The sequence below is a fragment of the Gasterosteus aculeatus genome, chromosome 18 (genome assembly GCF_964276395.1).
Source record: "Gasterosteus aculeatus chromosome 18, fGasAcu3.hap1.1, whole genome shotgun sequence".
Classification (NCBI taxonomy): Eukaryota; Metazoa; Chordata; class Actinopteri; order Perciformes; family Gasterosteidae; genus Gasterosteus; species Gasterosteus aculeatus.
The window spans coordinates 13,312,144-13,330,251 of NC_135706.1; the positions used below are offsets into that span (position 1 = coordinate 13,312,144).

The 18,108-nt window shown below is 48.6% G+C and overlaps 1 protein-coding gene across 6 annotated transcripts; it reads right to left on the reverse strand.

The window, feature by feature from the left end:
* Positions 1–1,967: 1,967 nt before the first annotated feature.
* On the reverse strand, positions 1,968–17,766 carry cfap61 (cilia and flagella associated protein 61). Of its 6 annotated transcripts, none has more exons than XM_078093428.1 (25): positions 17,394–17,766; positions 16,914–17,063; positions 16,571–16,721; positions 16,297–16,373; positions 15,957–16,024; positions 15,753–15,873; positions 15,297–15,414; positions 14,524–14,661; positions 14,340–14,428; positions 13,578–13,617; positions 13,289–13,428; positions 12,953–13,079; positions 12,267–12,344; positions 11,767–11,973; positions 11,146–11,283; positions 9,338–9,465; positions 7,793–7,885; positions 7,100–7,268; positions 6,794–6,938; positions 5,446–5,738; positions 4,892–5,213; positions 4,266–4,348; positions 3,948–4,153; positions 2,359–2,446; positions 1,968–2,190 (listed from the first exon to the last, which is right to left on the reverse strand). In XM_078093428.1, the coding sequence occupies exons 2-25, from the start codon at positions 17,054–17,056 to the stop codon at positions 2,083–2,085; spliced, it is 3,270 nt and encodes a 1,089-aa protein (XP_077949554.1). In that variant the 5' UTR covers positions 17,057–17,063; positions 17,394–17,766; the 3' UTR covers positions 1,968–2,082. The 6 variants fall into 6 exon arrangements, with proteins under 6 accessions (XP_077949554.1, XP_077949551.1, XP_040016923.2 ...); XM_078093425.1 differs by having other exon boundaries at positions 3,948–4,159; positions 17,394–17,723; XM_040160989.2 differs by having other exon boundaries at positions 16,914–17,088; positions 17,394–17,594.
* Between the last annotated feature and the right edge of the window lie 342 nt (positions 17,767–18,108).

The following is an 18,108-nucleotide window of genomic DNA, read 5'->3' on the forward strand; positions in this document are numbered from 1 at the left end:
GTGTGTGTGTGTGTGTGTGTGCGGGGGGGGGTTGCAGATTGCAAAGCAGATGTACCTGAGGGGTTTTATTGTATTCTACCCCCACCCCACCAAACCCCTCCCTGCACTCTCTCCTCCTCCTCCTCCCCCTCGTCGTCTCGACCCCGGGCACACGCCAGGAGCCTCCTGCTTTTACGGTCTGATGACTTTGTATAGAAATCTACACGTGCCTCGGCTTTATGTGTGTCCTTTAGTTGGGGGGGGGGGGGACCGACAGATTGTAATAACAAGGAAAAAGGTGTAACACGTGGAATTAGAAGCTGGAGACATTCCGACCTCCGGTTCATATTGAACAATTCAAGGCATTCAAAGACTTTTCTGGAGGCACAACGATCCAAAGAGACTAAAACGCGCCTTTTACGCACCAAACGGTGGCTCTGAATTCGGTCACATTACCGAGCCAACCCGGCAGCAGCGTGCGTGTGAGAGTGTGCGCGTGTGACATATGAATCCGTCACTTGGCGCATACATAATTAATACCGAGGAGGGTTCTCCTGCTTTGCATCACAATGGCGGCGCTTGTGCAAGCTGGAGACCCGCCGTGATTGAAAAGGAAATTGCACAGTTGAAAAAAACAAAAAGGAGAAGAAGTTGGGTGGGGGCCCCCAAAAAGCAATCTGGCCCCCAGATACCGCCGGCGCGTGCTGTGCGTAATCAGTGCGCGCTTTTCTGTGTCACCAAATGGGGCAAACTGAGATTACCAGCGACTCCTAAAACACAGCATCCGAATGCCGGTCAGAAGTGACCCGGTCGGCCGGGCCGCGGGGCATGATGGGACAAAACGCAGAGGAGATTTGTGTCAGTTGAGTTCAGGATCTGTTTTGATTGATTTGTTAGCTCGTTAAAACTTATTTTCCTTTTTTCACGGGTGTGTTTTTATATCGATTTGAATCTCAAGTGAATTATAAACTTTCTTCTACAGATGCAATTATACAATTCTTCCATTAAGAGTCATTAAAGGTGGTGGCATCATTTCAGCCGTTTTTTTTATCAATCAAATAGATATTTCATTTTGACTGAAAACAGGTTTTAAAATAATCTCGACGTTTTTGCCACTATTTATAAAGTCAAAAATAGATAATACATTTTTTTACATTAAGCTTTTGATAGTAATGTATAATAATTCCAAATGTACGATGACTGTTTTTAAAACAAATCGTAACATAATGTGACTAAAAACTAAAAAGTATTAATGACAATATTATACAACCACTATAATATCAATAAAAACACCTATTTATGTATATTAAAAATAAAATACATCAACACTATTGAATAATTAAAATATTATTAAGTGAAGCCAAGTTACTACAGTTCAGTATGTTTGAATGTCTTTGATTGCACTTTATTTTATGATGACATGATGCATTCACGGTCATCTGGATATTTCCATGATGTAACATTTTAAACATATCTGAATCCTTAAGTATGTGACACCAGCAGCCGGCGGGTTGTTTGGAGCTTCAGACATGTGTTGTTGTGTGTGCGGTTATTTTCCCGATGGGCTTCAGCTCGGCCTCATTAGCATACAGCTGAAGAGGGACCCCCCCCCCTCCCTCCTCTCTTCTCTCCCCCTCCTCCCCCTCCTCAGTGCTTTTATCTCCAGCGTGCGATTGGTCCACTGCCGCAGAGTCTCACAGTTACAGTTGGCCCATCATGGACGAGATGAATCAAAACATGAAGAAACACGATGGTTTCGTTTGCTTTAAAGCGTTTACTGTGAGGAGTTCACTTACCCAGAATGCATCATGTCTGGACTGTTAATAGCTGCTCAGAGGAAAACAGAAAGCCATCCGGCTTTAATGGAGGAAGGTTGTGTTTTAAAAACATCAAACTCGTAATGAGAAAAATGATCATCGTTCCACACATTCTTCTTCCTCATCAAAGTATAGGTCGCAAATAACGCTTAAATAACCGCTTTAAATATATCAAGTTTTATGAGGGATATTTATTCCATCTCAGCTTGTTCTGGCGAGAAAGGGAGAAGGAAAGAAGAAGCTTTCTGAATACGTTGAACAGGGTGAAAGAGCCTCGTCAATGTGATCACAGCTGGCCCGGGCGGGCGAACATGGGCAGCAGGTTGCGGTTGTAGCTCAGGTATCGGGCGGCGCTGCTCCGCAGAGCGGCGGCGTCTCTGGGCCGCCCGTCCTCCTGCAGGGAGATCACAACGCTCTGATTGGTCCATGGCTCACTCACCTGATTCCACCTGCTCACCTGCTTCTTGTTGTGTTTGGCCCGTTTGTCGCTGCATTGCATGTTACGTGTTTACAGGAAAAACTCCACATGGAATCATAGCAATGATAATAACAAGGCACTGACTGCGTTGGAGGTCATCTGCTGAAGCTCCTGCTCAAAGTCAGAGAACCTGTCGTGATAAATGGCCAAACACCAGCTCTGTCTGAAGAAACTGTGGGAGAAACACACACACAGACACAGACACACACACATCAACATAAGAGAAAAGACCAAAGAATTGAAACAAATGAAAACTCTTCATTCACCATCTTACAACCCCTGACTTTCATGGGCGACCCTCTGGAGGGGCCCAACCCCTATGTTGTGATCCACTCGACTTAACTATCCGTAAGTATAACATATCTAGTGAGTACTTCAAAGTATTTCCACAACTAGAATAACAAGGCAGTTGTCTTCTATTTCAAGTACTGAAGCAGAACTTCAGAATATAAAGAAGTATTTTTACATTGTGCTATTGGTACTTTTACTAGAAGTACTTTGTATCTGCAGAACGGCTCGACAGCACAGAGACACCAGAGAGCTTTAAGGACCTCAGAGAGGAGATCACACACACGCACGCACGCGCGCACGCACGCACGCACGCACGCACGCACGCACGCACGCACGCACGCACGCACGCACGCACACACACACACACACACACACACACACACACACACACACACACACACACACACACACACACACGGCTGAGTGACCCCCAGCAGCCACCCGGTCAATCAATGATTTTAACGGCTCCCGGTGCTCCGTCAGGCTCCACAATGACTTTACGAGTCAGATGAGTGAGGCAGCGGCGTGACGACAAATCGCCCTATGCAGCGAGCGAGGGAGGGGGTGAGGGAGGGGGGGGGGCTGCTTTGTCTCCCACCACAAAGACAGATTGGGGAGCTGCATAAACAGATTAGGAGGCAGGGGACAATAGACGTCCATATCTGTGGGTCGGTGTTGGACCCTCAGAAGCAGGTCACCCACTGTTTGACTAACACACACACACACACACACACACACACAGCAAAGTCACACCAGCAGACACTTGGCGTGCGGACAAAACACTCTGAAGGCCTAAATCTCTGAAGATGGCGTTTGTGTGACTTTGAGCGCGTGGCGGTCATTAGTCAGCTGATGCATGATGGGAAGTTTCACTACGATGAAAAGCTGAGGCCCCCCCCCCCGTCTTATCAGACCTCCACGACGGACTAACAGCGTAACAAAATGAATCATACAACATGGGACTAAAACAGCTGGAAATATAAATATGAATATAAATATTATATTTACTTATACTTTGTTTTCCTTTTGAAGTTTGAAGGTGAAGACTTGAACACATTCCTTCCTCTGTCATTCTGATAAGACGACCTCGCTGCTTCATCAGCATTAAAAAACAGTTTCCTTCTTGTGGCCTATTTATGATCCATTAGGAGCAACGTTTCCCTCTTCTGTAACGATGAGGGAGTCTTTATTTTTAGTGAAACTGTCTGACTGTAGATGGAATAATACAACAAAATCTGAGTACAGATTACCATCACCTAGAATAAGTGTGTATCTGCATGCTGAGGTTTCAAAGTGGACACTTGAGGCTGCAGGAGTACAGAGGAGTGGACGTGGACACCGTCCCCCTGGGGGGGAGGGGGCGTCAGTGAGCTCTCCCCCACCTGTACAGGTCGTGGATCAGGCCCTGGCGGTAGCGGCTGGACAGCTGGCCCAGCAGCTGCTGGTGTTTCCCGAACAGACAAAGGTAATTGGAGAAGGGGAGGGGCTTCAGGGACAAGCAGGTGAGCTCGTCCACCATGTCGTAGCGGTCCAGGCGCAAGGAGAAGTAGTTCCCCGTCTCCGCTCGTCCCGTCACGATGCCCCTGTCCTGCAACTTGAGCGGGGGCGACAGTTAGAGAGGGCGGGGGCTGCATTGACACGTCCCTGCAGATGTTGTGGGAATAAGCAGCAGCTGTGTGTGGACGTCCTCGCTGCCTCACATGTGTCACAGGAGGACTCGTGGCGTAGGTAGCGGACGGTTTGGTCACATGCAGGTAGTTCAATCCTCCGGGAAGCCTCCCACCTGAGGGATGAAGGACACCATGTGGTCACATTGATAACGCTGTCATGTGACGTGGTCAATAAGGTGGAGGAGTGACAGAACACTGAGCATCGCTGCAGGTTAGTCACATGTTGGGATCCGTCAAGTACTTGAAAAGAGCATCACGTGTCGATGAGGAGGATGCTCTTATCAGAAGAAAACCTTTGAATAGGGTTCATTCCAGCCGATGAACTCGCATTTACCCCCCCCCCCCCCCCCTCCCCCGAACACGGAGATCTCTCTGAAAAGGTTCACGTATGTTTTGTATTCGGAGCGAAGGCCGGAGCCGAGTGGCCTTGGGGGTTCGTGGGTACGTGGGCGGCACAATGCCCCCCCCCCCCCCCCCCCCCCCATCCCCACAATGACATCAGAGAGGTGGGCGGGCGGGTTGAAGACAGAAAGAGGAAGGACGAGCGTGGAGGTAAACAAAGTGGGGGGGGGGCCTGAAGGAATTTTGTGGTCATGATGAACCTACGAAATGTATCAGAATGATCATCAACCTGTTGGACCTGTGTGACCTCTGACCTCGGATCTTGGCCTGTGTGTACAGCGGCACCAGGCGGTCCCTCTCAGGCGGCGCCTCAGGCTGCAGCGTCGGGTCGAAGAGGGGCAGCAACATGGCCGCCAGGTCCTGGCCCACCTCCTTGGAGTTGAAGTTGCCGTGCGACCACTCGTCCGCGTAGTAGCGGCGGGAAAACTTGGTGAGCGGCCCGGCGCCGTAGACGTGTGAGTCGCAGGTACGGAAGGTGGCGTCGATGACGAGCCTGCCGTCGAAGGGCAGGAAGGAGTTGTTGATGCTGCGGAAAGCGTCGTAGTCGACTCCTTTGTTGGAAAGGTTGATGAACACCTGCAAGGAAGAAGTGAAGGAATCAGTCCAATAGGATTGACTTAATCACACTGTATTGATCCATTATTAAAATATCCAGATTGGTTTGTCCACTGGATGCTGATGTTGTATGATTGGACGACTGCAGCCGGACCAAACAGTTGTAAATGATTAAAAGTGTAAAGTGAGTTTTTCAACAGTTCAGTTGTTTCCCACATTTGATAAAACTAATAACCTACGGCGTGGGACTCACGCCGCACTGCAGACGGAGGGGCTCCTCCTCCGAGGCGAAGGACACAGACGTGAGCGGACCATCATCTCCGCCGACGTCCATCCGGGTCAGCAGGCAGTGGCGGTGGACCTGGACCTCGGCCTCCTTCAGGGCCGTGGCCACGGCGCCCTTCACCACGGGGTCGCCCAGGCGGGGGTCGCCGCCCCCGGGAGGCGGGAGGACCAGGTGGATGCGACTCCCCCGGACGCCGAGGCGGAGCAAGGTCTCCGTGGCGGTGAAGACGTCGATGCCGTCCCCGTAGACGACGGCGTTATCTAGAGGCGCGGGAAATAGGTTCATAATGATCAAAGCTGTTTGCAATAAGAAATAATAAACTGATGTTGTTTATTGTCTAGATGATTATTATTATATAATATTATTATTATTATTGTGGAACTACAATGAATATGTGGATAAAATATTTTAGTAAGCATCAACACATCTGATGATCGCAGCTACTTTCACGTGTACTGTACTTCATTACTTCAGTGACGTGTGCTCTGTCCGTGGTGCTGAACCATCGAGACCACAAAGCCTCTCGTCAAAGAACCGATTCCACACGCTAGAAGCAGCCGAGGAAACAACAGAAAGAGGAAAACCAGGCGAAATGCCGAGACTTCTTTTCAGAATCCGCTGCCTTTTTTGTGGAAATAAAAAAACCTTCATCTTTTATCGGGGCCTGGAGGAATAAACGGGTCATATTTCTAACCACATTAAAGGCTCCGGTACCTGTTGTCTGAGATGTTGACCTAGATCCATTCTAATTTGTATTTCCATCTGTTCTCTTTGCATCACTTTAAAGCACAAGGTGTGAGCTGAGAGCAGATCCAGAGACGGACAAAAACAACGCTGGACATTATGTTTTAGTGAGCTTTGAATGCTTTAAGCTCGAGCTGAGACAGTCTGCTTTAGTCTGAACGCTTTTATTTATATTCGCTCTCCGCTATTGTAAAAATATGGAAATAATCACGGCATCTATCTGCTGGGAGTCTGCCTTGGAAATGTGCATGTATTAATGGTTTTCCTCTATGACGGGGATCAGCTAATTAGCACGAATAAAAGCCCTCACTCTACATCACTACACAATTCCTTCAGAGAGCGGATTCATTTTGCTTAATGACTGAAGTGATACAATAATGGAGAATGGATGGAGGACGCCGACCTGATCGCAAAGATGAAAGATTTCTCTGCAGCTAATTAGCCGCTAATTACACCGAGGCACTTCAGCGCTGACTGGCTGAGTAATGACACGCTACCACAGATTCATTTTAGGTCCTGTGTGTGTGTGTGTGTGTGCGTGTGTGTGTGTGCATGCGTGCGTTCCACTCACCCTCCAGCTCCACGAAGTTGGACAGCAGCCAGCGGCGAGCAGCCGCGCAGTCCTTCAGGTCGTTGAGGGTGAGCAGGTTGGCGGGGACGGGCCCGGTGTATCTGGAGCCGTTTGGCTGCAGGTCCACACCGGGGGGGCCGGGGACCTGCAGCACCGAGGAGCAGCTACTTTGGTTTGTGAGAAAAGGAAATCATACAGAATACAAAATACAGGCCGGCCGCCGGCCGGTGAGTCTGAGCCCAGCTGGTGCCGAGAGGGGGCGGGACTGAGCGGATCACATGACCAGAGGTAAAGAGATGTTCTCGCCTGGTACTGGAGGCCCGTGCACAGGACGAGGTGGTCGTAGGGCAGCTTCACGCCGCCGGACACCAGGACGAGTTTGGACTTCCTGTTGATGCCCACCATCTTCCCGGTCACCGTGGCAACGCAGGACTGCAGGGGGAGCTGGGCCAAGTCTCTTCTGCTGTATGCATGACTGCAGGAAGAGAGGCATTGAAGTGGCGGCTTATGAGGCACTTCTTAGATTCACCCGGGAGAGGAGCTGAAATCAAAGCCACCAGACTTTTCTGCTCCAAACACTTTATTAGCTTGTGTTATTGTGTGACTTCTTGAAGTAACACAAACCCTTTTAATCACCACAAGAACTCACAAGAACACAAACCGACTAACAGAAGCGGGAGCAGTACCCTGTCATGACAGGGTAAATCACTGCTTTTCTGAATGGAGCCTGGTGTCTTTGTAGACGCCAGCTTCCTATCCTGTCTGGCATCAAGATAAAGAGGTGAAGATATTCTAAATATGTCAGTCACTTAAACCCATATGAACCAGAACATTTCTTTGCTCCGTCTACTGGAGTAAAACTCTGAGTATGTGAAGAGCCTCATTCCTCCACACTGAACATCTCAACTCGTTCATGTGTTCGTTTGAAACGAGGCTTTCATGTTTGCTGAATGCTCTCAGCTACTCAACCTCAGTGAGTGTATTATTACTGTCGCTCACCTTGTGGACAGAAATCCCACGTCGTCGTGTTCGTGGTCGCCGGGGAAACCGTGCGTTGAGACGAGGGTGAGGCTGTAGAACCTCAGGTGAGGACTACGGGAGAAGAAGAGAGCTGGAGCATCTTGGTTGGTGCGTAACGGCATGAAGTCACAGAGAGGTGATGCATGCGCAGAGAGATGTGGCGGAAAAGAGGGGCTGGAGGACAGCACCCTGTGCAGAGGTCCAGAGGACACATCACATCGGTGGACGCGTTGGGATGCGTCCACACGTCGGCAGAGACGCTTTGCCGTTACTAAGCAACCACAACTTGAGCGCAGCAGTGACGATGACTAAACTAAACAAAGTCACAACAAAGACAAATAGACACAGCCGCTGCTGTGTGTTATCTTCAGCGTGACTGTGACGTCACAGCACACTGACTAGAAAGACAAGTCAAAGTCAAAAACTTTATCCACATGTTCATTGTCATTTTGCAATAATCGAAACAATAAACGTTAGTTATTTACAGCGTTTATTATTATTATGTTTATTATTATAAAGCCTAAACCGGCTTCTTTAAACTACTCGCTCACAACAACGCCAGAGAAGCAAATGGATTAAAAATAGAAGATTGAGTCCGTTTACAGAAACATAAACTCAAGCAGCAGAGTTTACAGACGGAGTGACGAGGACAGTGTGTCCAACTGTCCTCGTCACTCTGCAGCACTGAGGCATTAAGGCCGTTATTGGTGATCTGGACGAGGAGGGGGGGGGTAGAAGCTCTGGATTTGCTCTGTTATCAGCCGCTGACAGACGGACGGCCGCCCATCTGCAGCCCGACCACGGCTGGGCTGCAGGGTGGGGGCTCCGTCCCCTACGGGCGGGGGCTCCGTCCACTGCAGAGCTCTTTATCTGTCTGACCCCGTCCAGCCTGCATGAAGCCGCTGGGCTGCATTCACATGGAAAGCTGTGTCTGGGGGGGGAACGTTTGGGCAGTGCTGATAAGAAGAAGGGCCCCAGCAGGCCCCGACACCGACCCATCATTCACCCTCTCAATGCGCCCCCCCCCTCACCCCGTCAGTCCAGCGGACACTAACCGCCTCATTAGTTGTCTCATTAGCGACAGAAAACACGGATCTCTGCAGCCGAAAGCGGCTAATTAAAGGGGGGGTGGGGGGGAGGAGGGTGTTGGCCTCTGCTCCATGCCAGGCCTCTACCACAGCTGTGTGAGAGCGCCACGGAGTTGAGGGCCCCCCCCGGTTGCCTGGCAGCTATCAACCGGGTCTGAATCTGAATCTGCGCCCCCGCTCTTCTTATTATCTGCTGAAGCAAGTTGATCTCACAGAGCGAGGAGGACAAAAAGGCAAAAGACGTCAAGTGACATTTGCACAGATTGGATTCTGAGGAGCCCTCAGGCCGCTGGAAGGTTCATCCGCTGTGGTTGGGGAGCAAGAATTGTCCATTTATTTGTCAGTGCTGCTACTAAAGGTCACAGTTTTTATGTGTACAGTAACAATAATCCTGTGTGTGTACCTGTAGCTATATGCAGATATAAAGCAGACTCACCAGAGACAAAGTACCTCGAGGAACGACAGGCCCGTGTTCGAGGCCCCGACCACCACGATCCTGGCGTTGACGGTGACCTTGGGCTCCAAGGTCAACTTCCTGCTGATGAGGCTGAGAGCAAACGGAGCCTGAGAGCATTGCAAAGAGGAGCCCGTCAGATGTACGATGAAACACACACACACACACATTGATGACCCGACAGCTTCACATGTCTCAAATGAAGGGCAGTAGATCAGGACCCAAAAAGGTTTTCATCTCCAGTTGTGTTTTGTGTCTAAAATGACTCTCTTGTTTGTGTTTCAATCCCATTTCTGCTCTTTATTTAGATGTTTAGAACATGCAGCTTCAGAAGGAAACTCAGGGATGGAACTTGTGACCCGACGCTCCTCAAAAGACTCCCACAGGATCCGGCTCCGCCTTCTAATTGCTGCATTCCTCCACCACTGAGTGGTCCTCACGCTAATGGCTCCTTCATCGTCTGTGATTGGGCAGATTGGCCCCACAAAGCACCTTGTTGGATGAAAACAGCATCGAGGAAAAGGGAGGGGGGGTGAAATTAACCTTTGTGTCATATTCCAATCATTTAGACATCTGTCGCACAGCGAGATGTCGCCAAGTTTGATTAGCAGGAGAAAAAAAGGGCCTGTATTAACAAATGTACATGTGAACGGCTCAGATTGATGAGTAACATTTTAAATAGTTGATAGTAGTAAATAGTTAAATAGTTCAAGTCATGTGACGTCTGCTCACTAAACCTAAATACTGCGTCTTCCTTTTGGCCATTAGGGACCCTGAAGGCAACGCTGACGAGCTGTGAGAGAGCAACTAGTGGCTTAAGGACGACGTGGAAATCTGCATTTGTTTTTTCCATGATTTGGAATTTGGTTCAACTGTCTTCCAGGTCTGTAGGAAACATCCACTCACAGAACCTACTAAGCTGCTCTTCTTTTGACGAGATGAAGGGACAAGGTAAACGTGCAGCAGCTCAGTTTAGGAGCAGCTGGACTGAAGATATGATGATATGATGATCATCATCTGCTACCTACGTCCATTGAAACAAAATAACCCTCCTGCAGCCGTGGGTCATGCACACGCTGCATTTGGACATTTATTGAGAATTCATATTCATTTATATGTAAACAAAACTCTGTATTTGCCATTTGCCTACATGCATTCGTCTGAATAGCGCAGGCGATAACCAGATGAACAGATCTGCATGTGGGGAGCAGGTGCAGCGCTGCGTAACGTGATCCCGTGTGGACGGAGAGGGAACAGGTGCTTTAGATCCCATCAATCGTCCCCGCGGCCCGGAGTCCTTATCTGAACGGAGATCATGACAGCTGTGTTACCGCCGTGAGTTTCATCTTATTCATCTCATCTGTAGAACTCAGAAGATTATATTTTTAAGAATTAAGTGTTTTCTCTGCTGTTTTTAGCGGAAGGTTTCTTCTTTTCCCACTTAAAGCTAATCGCTTTGTTCCGACCAACTCAACTCAAAGTCAAATTTTAGCTGAGAAAAGTCTTCACAGATATCAAATATATGTGAAGAACAAAAAATGTGTAGAAACTGTAAATAAATAGTAGTCAAATCAAAAGTAGCAAAGATAATATCTGTTGGTTTGGATGTCTGGATGTCTATTGTCTCTGTTAATGTGGAGAAGAGGCAGTTTTGAAGGAAGCTGCAGTTTCTAAGAGTGGATCACTGCGTTAAAACCCCCTCTAGTGGCCACACTGGCACCCTGCGGCCTCAGGCCCCTCCACGCTCCCTGCCCGGCGGCCCCCTGGGGCCCAGCTGCTGCCGTGCCCACCTGGTGCTCGGTGATCCGCCTGGAGGGGGCGTTGATGCCGAGCTCCTCCAGCGGGTAGAGGATCTGGCGTCGCGGGCGGACGGGGACCGCGTAGTCCAGCACCACATCCAGGTGGTGGATGCAGGAATTCTGAGTGCGCTGGGGAGAAAAGGGGGCGCGGTTAGGCTCCCTCGACGGCGTCAGTGTGGAGGGGGGGGGACTGGAAGGGGCCAAGTGATAATGAGCTCAGGTGAACAGGCTACATGACGCAAGCTTCACACCACCAACATGAGCTGAGCAGAAAACAACCTCCAGTCCTCCAAGTGTCTCGGCCGCGCGTCAGTCCGCACGCCATCATGTGCAGACCTGGGCTGGTTGGTGGGAAGCTAATTAGCAGAAGGAAGTGGGGGCTTCTGTCTTGTAATGTGTGTGGAGAGGTGGAGCTGGCGGCGCCGTCGGCACCTGCTGCCCCCCGACCCGGGGGGACGGCAGCATGCCGAGGGGCCGCAGTCTGCAAGCAGCGACCCTCCTTGTTCCACATGTTCCATGTTACATCAATAAATGAACGTCACACCAACAGATCACAAAGTGTTTCAAGCTCCAGAGGCTGGAGGGGCCGAGGGCCCGGTGTGAGAAACCCACCTCCTGGCCCTGGATGGAGGGGTACATTCTGTGGAACAGGCAGGACCTGCCAGCCAGCCGGAGCACCTCCTTGAACAAGTGTCTTCCCAAGTGCTGGAAGGAGCTCTTGAGGACCAAGTGGCGTATCTGAGCGAGCTCCTCGCGACGGTGATGGCTGAAGTAGATGAAGTTTTCGATGTTGTAGTGGGCGCAGATGTACTCGGCATCCTGACAATGACAAGAGGACCAACATTTGTATTTGATACTTTGCTTTAGTTCAATACAGACGTAACGATCAGAAACGGATTATAATTATATCAGAATATCTCGATTGTATCACACCAAATATTTAGCTGTGATTGAAGCAGTTATAGAAAAGTACGAGGAATCGACAGCAGACTTTTCTGTTTTTCAACCCTTGTTGAATAAAAAGTACCTTTATTTTGTATTTTCTATTCTATTCAAGGTCTGAAAGTCTACAGAGGTTCCTCTGGGGACAACGACCTGCATGGTGCACCTACCTGTTCGTCTCTGAGGATCAGTGTCCCCACCAGCTGACCGCCATGCTGGGCCACGAAGGCCTGCAGCGCCGCGCCGCCCTGTGTGACGACAAAGCCCAGCATGCACTTTGTCATGAATACTCATGATGTCATTATGGGGGGGTGGGGCAGCGGCGGTGACAGCTGGAGTGTCACTCGGAGAGGAGAATGGCTGTTGGCTTATTCTGAGACGATCACGCTCGAGGTCCGAAAAAAAAATGAGGTCATTTGAAAAAGTTAAAGGTTAGAATTTCAACCCTGATGTCGTCGCCTTTTACATGTTTTGGGTTTCCAAACGGGTTTAACCGGACAGCTGGTTTAATATTGATAAGAACATTTGATTTGCATATTTGTTGTGTGAAGTAAAAAAACATTATACAAACATTATAAAAAAGCGAATAAATAGATACAGATTTGGTTGTTTTATTAATGCCAACCAATAGTTAAAGGCCTGAGTGGGTCTGATTCTTTAGAATACTTAGCTTAGCTTAGCTTAGCTCTTTAGTAGCTGGACATTTTCAAGTGGATCAAACTGAATGTGTAAAAGTAGAGGGAACAAAAATAGTTTTAGGAAATGATATGTAATAATGTTTCTATGTTTGGTATTCATTAATAAATGGTGTTTGATGGTTGAGCTGAACAGTTGGGGGGCTGAAGATGAACCTCACCGGGTCTCTGCGGCTCTCGTAGAAGCGGTCCAGGTCCTGCAGCAGGGCCTCGCTGAGCCTCAGATCCTTCACCAGATCACACAGAGCCGGTCGGTCTGCAGCCACGGCCGGTCTCACCTCCACGCCGCTGAAAGAGCAACCACAGCGGGGGCCCCAACCGGGACCCCCAACCGAGTGCATCGTCAGCCTCAGATGTTTCTACTGCGTTGGGTATCTGGTCCAAATCTAATGCGTGATCACCACCACGACCATAAAATCTCCATCTGTGTTTGACTTTAATCCCACTACAGGAACTACACTCGGAGTTGTAGACTTCGTCTTGTGCGGTGAACCCACCTGTGCCCGGCGCGGGGGAGGACGTAGAGTTCCTGGGGGGGCCAGCTGGAGGCGCGAGATGTCCGTCTGAGGAAGCTCTGCAGCAGCAGCGGGAGTTTGGGGCACGCCATCGGTACGGAGACGATGCAGAAGTCCAGGTCCTGAGGATCGGACAGCGGGACAACGCAAGCAGACACGCATGAAGGATCTTAAACTTCATGAACATGAAAACCTTTAGACCTTGTTTACACTTACAATGATTTACTGTTGTCTGTTTGTGGAGCTCATTAAACACAAAGACGATACTCACTGGGTAAAGGTTGAATATATATGAAATGAAGTCCGCTGATCTGGAAGAAGAAGAGAGTGTTAAGTGACGCCAGACTTCAGAATCAAGGCCAGGCCCACCGGTTGACCCCCCCCCTCACGCCCCTCACACCCCTCAGCCTTCGGCTCTGACACGCTGTCACTTTAAGCGCGACTCTCATTAATAATGTGCTCACTCTCGGCAGGAAGCAACTCGCCTCCATATTTAGTAACAGCTGGGAGGTGAGAGGAGCTCAGCGGGAGCCAACCAGTACCCCCCCCCCCTCCGCCCCCCACTCTAATGCAGCACATGACTGATGGACGCCTGGACCGATGCCACCAGCAGCCCCCCTTCTTCACCACATGTAGATATGCATCTATGTGTGTGTAGTATTTCTGCAAATCAAATGAATGGCATTCTGTAAAAGCATTTTTATACCTTCACCTTTTTTAATGTGAAAGTACTTTCACTGCGTACCGTCCTCAGGATTCACGCCATCTCCCACGTTAAGAAGACTTGGTTCCAAGTGGATTTTAGTTTAAATTGTTTGCCTTCATATGTATACAGTATACATAGATATATATTTACATTACTGCAGTGACGGAAGTATTTTCGCTAGCAAATTAAATTATTGTTATTAAATTCTAAGACCAAAAACAACAACCTGGTAGTTCCTCTCAGACTTGTTGAGAAATCTAAAAACACACACCTTCATCCTTTCCTTGAGAAAAGACCGAATAAATCAATACATCACTCTGACTTCACCTGGTGACATAATTCTTGTCAATAATGAAGTCCTGAATGCAGACGGCGTTGAGAGTCTTTGCGGAGCGTTCAGCCGACTGTGTTTCCTCCTGAAGGGACGGAGGAGAAGATCTCGTCTTTACCACAAGTCACTGACGTTGTATCATGTCATGAAGAAACGCTGAGTGACTCCACGGAGACGCACCGGCCGGGCGTCGCGCCGAGCGCCGACTTCCTCACGTCTGTAGAAACCACCGAAGTCATCACACTCAAAGTCTGCGTTCAGACGAGTCATATCGACCTGAGCGGAGATCCTCATGAGGCCGACGACGAGTCCGCCGCTCTGTGGAGAGCGCGCACACACACACACACACACACCTTCACTCGGACTGCGGACTGATAAACAACAGAAGGCCTCACACCTCTGAGGAGTCAAGAAACACTTTCACAAGTCACAATATTGACAGTAAACTATGAAATGTTCACGTTCACAGTGAAATTGACGGAACAATGTTTAATCAGGTTAAATGATCTTCTTTAGCTTAACTCCATGTGCTTATAAATATCATGACATGTAATCAAAGCTTTTATATGGGGAGGGGGGGGGGGGGGCATGGATGTGACCATTGCTTTGGATAAGACATATTGACACAGCCCCCCTCCGGAGAGCTGAACAGATTCACACAAAAAGCACCAAAATGCTTCAGATGTCTGGACACAATATGTTCAGTGAGAGCATGTCTTGGCCGGGTATCAGCTCGTATCTGCCATATGCTGCCACGAACACATGTCGCCGACTGGCGGGGAGGGGAGAGAAGATCTGTCCCCTCCCCGGTCCCCAGAGAGGGAGGGGGAGGGGGTTCTGACATTCAGCCAAAAAGCTTCATCAGCGAGCGGCTTTTACGTGGCGGATCAAACCGTGACTCACACGACATCGGAGAGTTCCGTCAGAAAGACTAAGTCAAAGTCAGAACCAACCTCACAAACCAGTGTAGAATTCTTCTCGTCCTGGGCCTCCAGGATCTCCGCCAGGAGGGACGGCCGTTGGTTTTCCCTCTCTGCATTAAGGCACATGATGTCATCGTAATCTTCAACCCTGTGATGAGTACAAAGAAGAGGCCACCACCGATCAGTAAATGGACTGAATCCAAACTCCCTGTCACATCAAACATACACATACATTCACAAACCATAAAGCGGGGGATGCTTTAGGGCGGGGCTAGACGCTGATTGACAGGTCTCTACCAGAGACGTACTATTTCAAACCTCCTCAGTCTAAAGAGCTCGAGTCCACAAACCAAGGAGGGACGTCACGACTACGTCCACTTCTTGTAAACACTCTATGCTCACGGTATGCCACGGGCAAATGTCCACATACAGGTAGTGCACGGGGAAAAGGGTCTGGTGGTGGACATGCATGTCAGCGGACATCACCTGCCCGTGCGGATGAGAAGCTGTGGACTGTGCGCTTCTCTGCAGCAGATGAAGGCTAAGCACAGACGCCCGGGGTCCTTCCGGCGCTGCAGCGGCTCAAACACCTCCTCTAGCGCCGGCTCTGGTTCAGCGGCAGGCACAAGACTTAAAATTAAAGTGTGAATGATTGATCATCATGAGAATAAATGTTAAGCAGCTCTTCACCTAAACTACCGAGGTTCGGGCTGACCAGGCAGATGTGTTGAAGCTCTGTGACGGCGTTAAAGACGGCCCTGTACCAAGAAGCACAGCAACAAAGCACCTGCATGAATCTGCATTCTGTGGTTCCTGAAAGCCGCTGCCATTTCAAACATATGCAAACGTGACAGTGTCACGTTAGTTACTTTAGTCCAGCTGTCAGTGAGCGCTTCACCGCAAAAAAGTCAAATGTATTGACATTTATGGCTGTATTTCATTCCTCAGATGACCTATTTATATTTGGAAAACAAACACCATAAGTACCTCAGAACACCTCTTTCAAAAATTGGAATATACTCTTTCATACCTCATTATTTCCTTTATACATGCAGCGGCAAAATCTGGCTGTGCCAAGAAGATGTGGAGGAAGAGTGTGTTCCAAGGCTGCAGAGGGAAGAAGATTGAAACTCATTCAAACTCCAGATAATTTCCTATGAGCATATCAGACTGGTTCTGTTGAGGCCAAAGATACCGTAAGTTAAAAACTAACATCACACATAAACAGTATTAATCATAAAAACAATGATGATGTCAATGCTGCATGGTCTGAATGAATGAATGAATTAATGAATGACACAGACTGTGCATGTTTCGGCGCTGAAGTGTTTCTGCAGGAAAGGTTCCCAGTGAGCCTGATCCACCAAGTCTCCGATGGGGTGATCGAAGAAGGAAGCGTGGGCCAGAATGTCCTCCCTCTCGTTGGCCAGAGTCACGGCCAGATTGGCTTTCTCTCTGGAGGGTCCCGGACAGAAGCAGACGGTCGTGTCCAGATGACATTACAACATTAAACACAAAGAGAAAATGAACTCTAGGCACTCTGATTATGCACAACGCACACAATTTCACAGGGTGGAAAAAACATCCGGGGCGGGTTCGTTGTTTTTTGTGTTCTTTAGTTTTTCGCGTTTAGATGTTTTGACTTACAGAAGATGGATTACGTTGACTCTTCCGAAAACCGCCACAGCTGAGGGGCCGATGAGGCTGTCGATCCCCTCAGCATCCGCCGATTCGCTCCTCCTGACGACCACAGCTTCCTCCCGGCCGCTGGCTGACATCACGGTCCTCATCGCCCTTCTGGGCCGACAGCGGCGAATTAGTTCTGGACGTATTCAGATCCTTGACTTTAGCAGAAGCACCAATACCACAGCGTAGGAATACTGTGTAGGTCATTCAGATTATTTATCCATCAATCAATTGATCAGTGGATTGTGAAGAAAACCCTGAGCAACTATGTCATATTTATTAAACCATAGTTTGATTTGTCCAAATAATACACAGTAAAAATGTAACTTAACTTATAATACTTATTTAACATTATCCCACAACAAGCCTCTCAATTGTTGGGTTAACGTTAGCCAGCCTAGCTTGGTAAAAATCGGACGGAGTTAGCTAAACTTTACTCACCTGTCACAAGTCACACCTTTATAAACTAAAATGTCGCTCTTATTTGCAAACTTTCCGCTGCTCGCGGTTAGCGACAGTAAAAACAAACGTCATGCCAGCTGTTAGCTGCTTTATAAAACAACTATAAATGAACCGCAGCCTCAGTCAGCTGAAACAAACTCCGTTACCGTAGCAACAGGACGGAACTCGCAATGCACACTGGGTAATGCCATCGCGTCGCGCGCTTGATGCAAGCCGAAACCTTGAAATCCTTTTAAAACAATTAGACAATCTAAAATTAACAACTATCAACTAACAACGTCACCACCCGAGCTGGTCTGGCTGAAGATTGAAATATTAGAAAACAGCTCTGAGTATAATACGTTTGGGTAGTGACGTCATTTTAGAGATTCTGATTATTATCCGTGAAGGTTATGTGATGACTTTTGGTGAAGTATTAATGTTTTGTTAGTTTGTTGACGGTTTATGACATTAGATATGTGGAATTGTTGACAACAAAATACACACATATATGTATTCACACAAAATATATATTGGTACATGTGTTATTGACTACACTATACTAATCTGAGTGACAACTAGTTATCACATTTGTGGTCCATTAGCGCCCCCACCTGGCAGCTGTAGGATGCTGCCTCTGAAGCCCACAGCCACGTGGGAACAGTTCATTCAGAAAAAACTTGCATGTCATTCTATCTTCAAATAGAATGGGCGC

Bases quoted from the DNA above. Each gene is read 5' to 3' on its own strand.
- cfap61 (XM_078093425.1), bottom strand. From the start codon at position 17,056: ATGAGGACCGTGATGTCAGCCAGCGGCCGGGAGGAAGCTGTGGTCGTC. The intron at 16,374-16,570 runs GTCTGTGTCATT...TTCCCTCTGCAG, and splicing joins TCAGCGCCGAAACATGCACA to CCTTGGAACACACTCTTCCT. The intron at 6,939-7,099 runs GCGAGAACATCT...TCGGTGCTGCAG, and splicing joins GCACGGGCCTCCAGTACCAG to GTCCCCGGCCCCCCCGGTGT.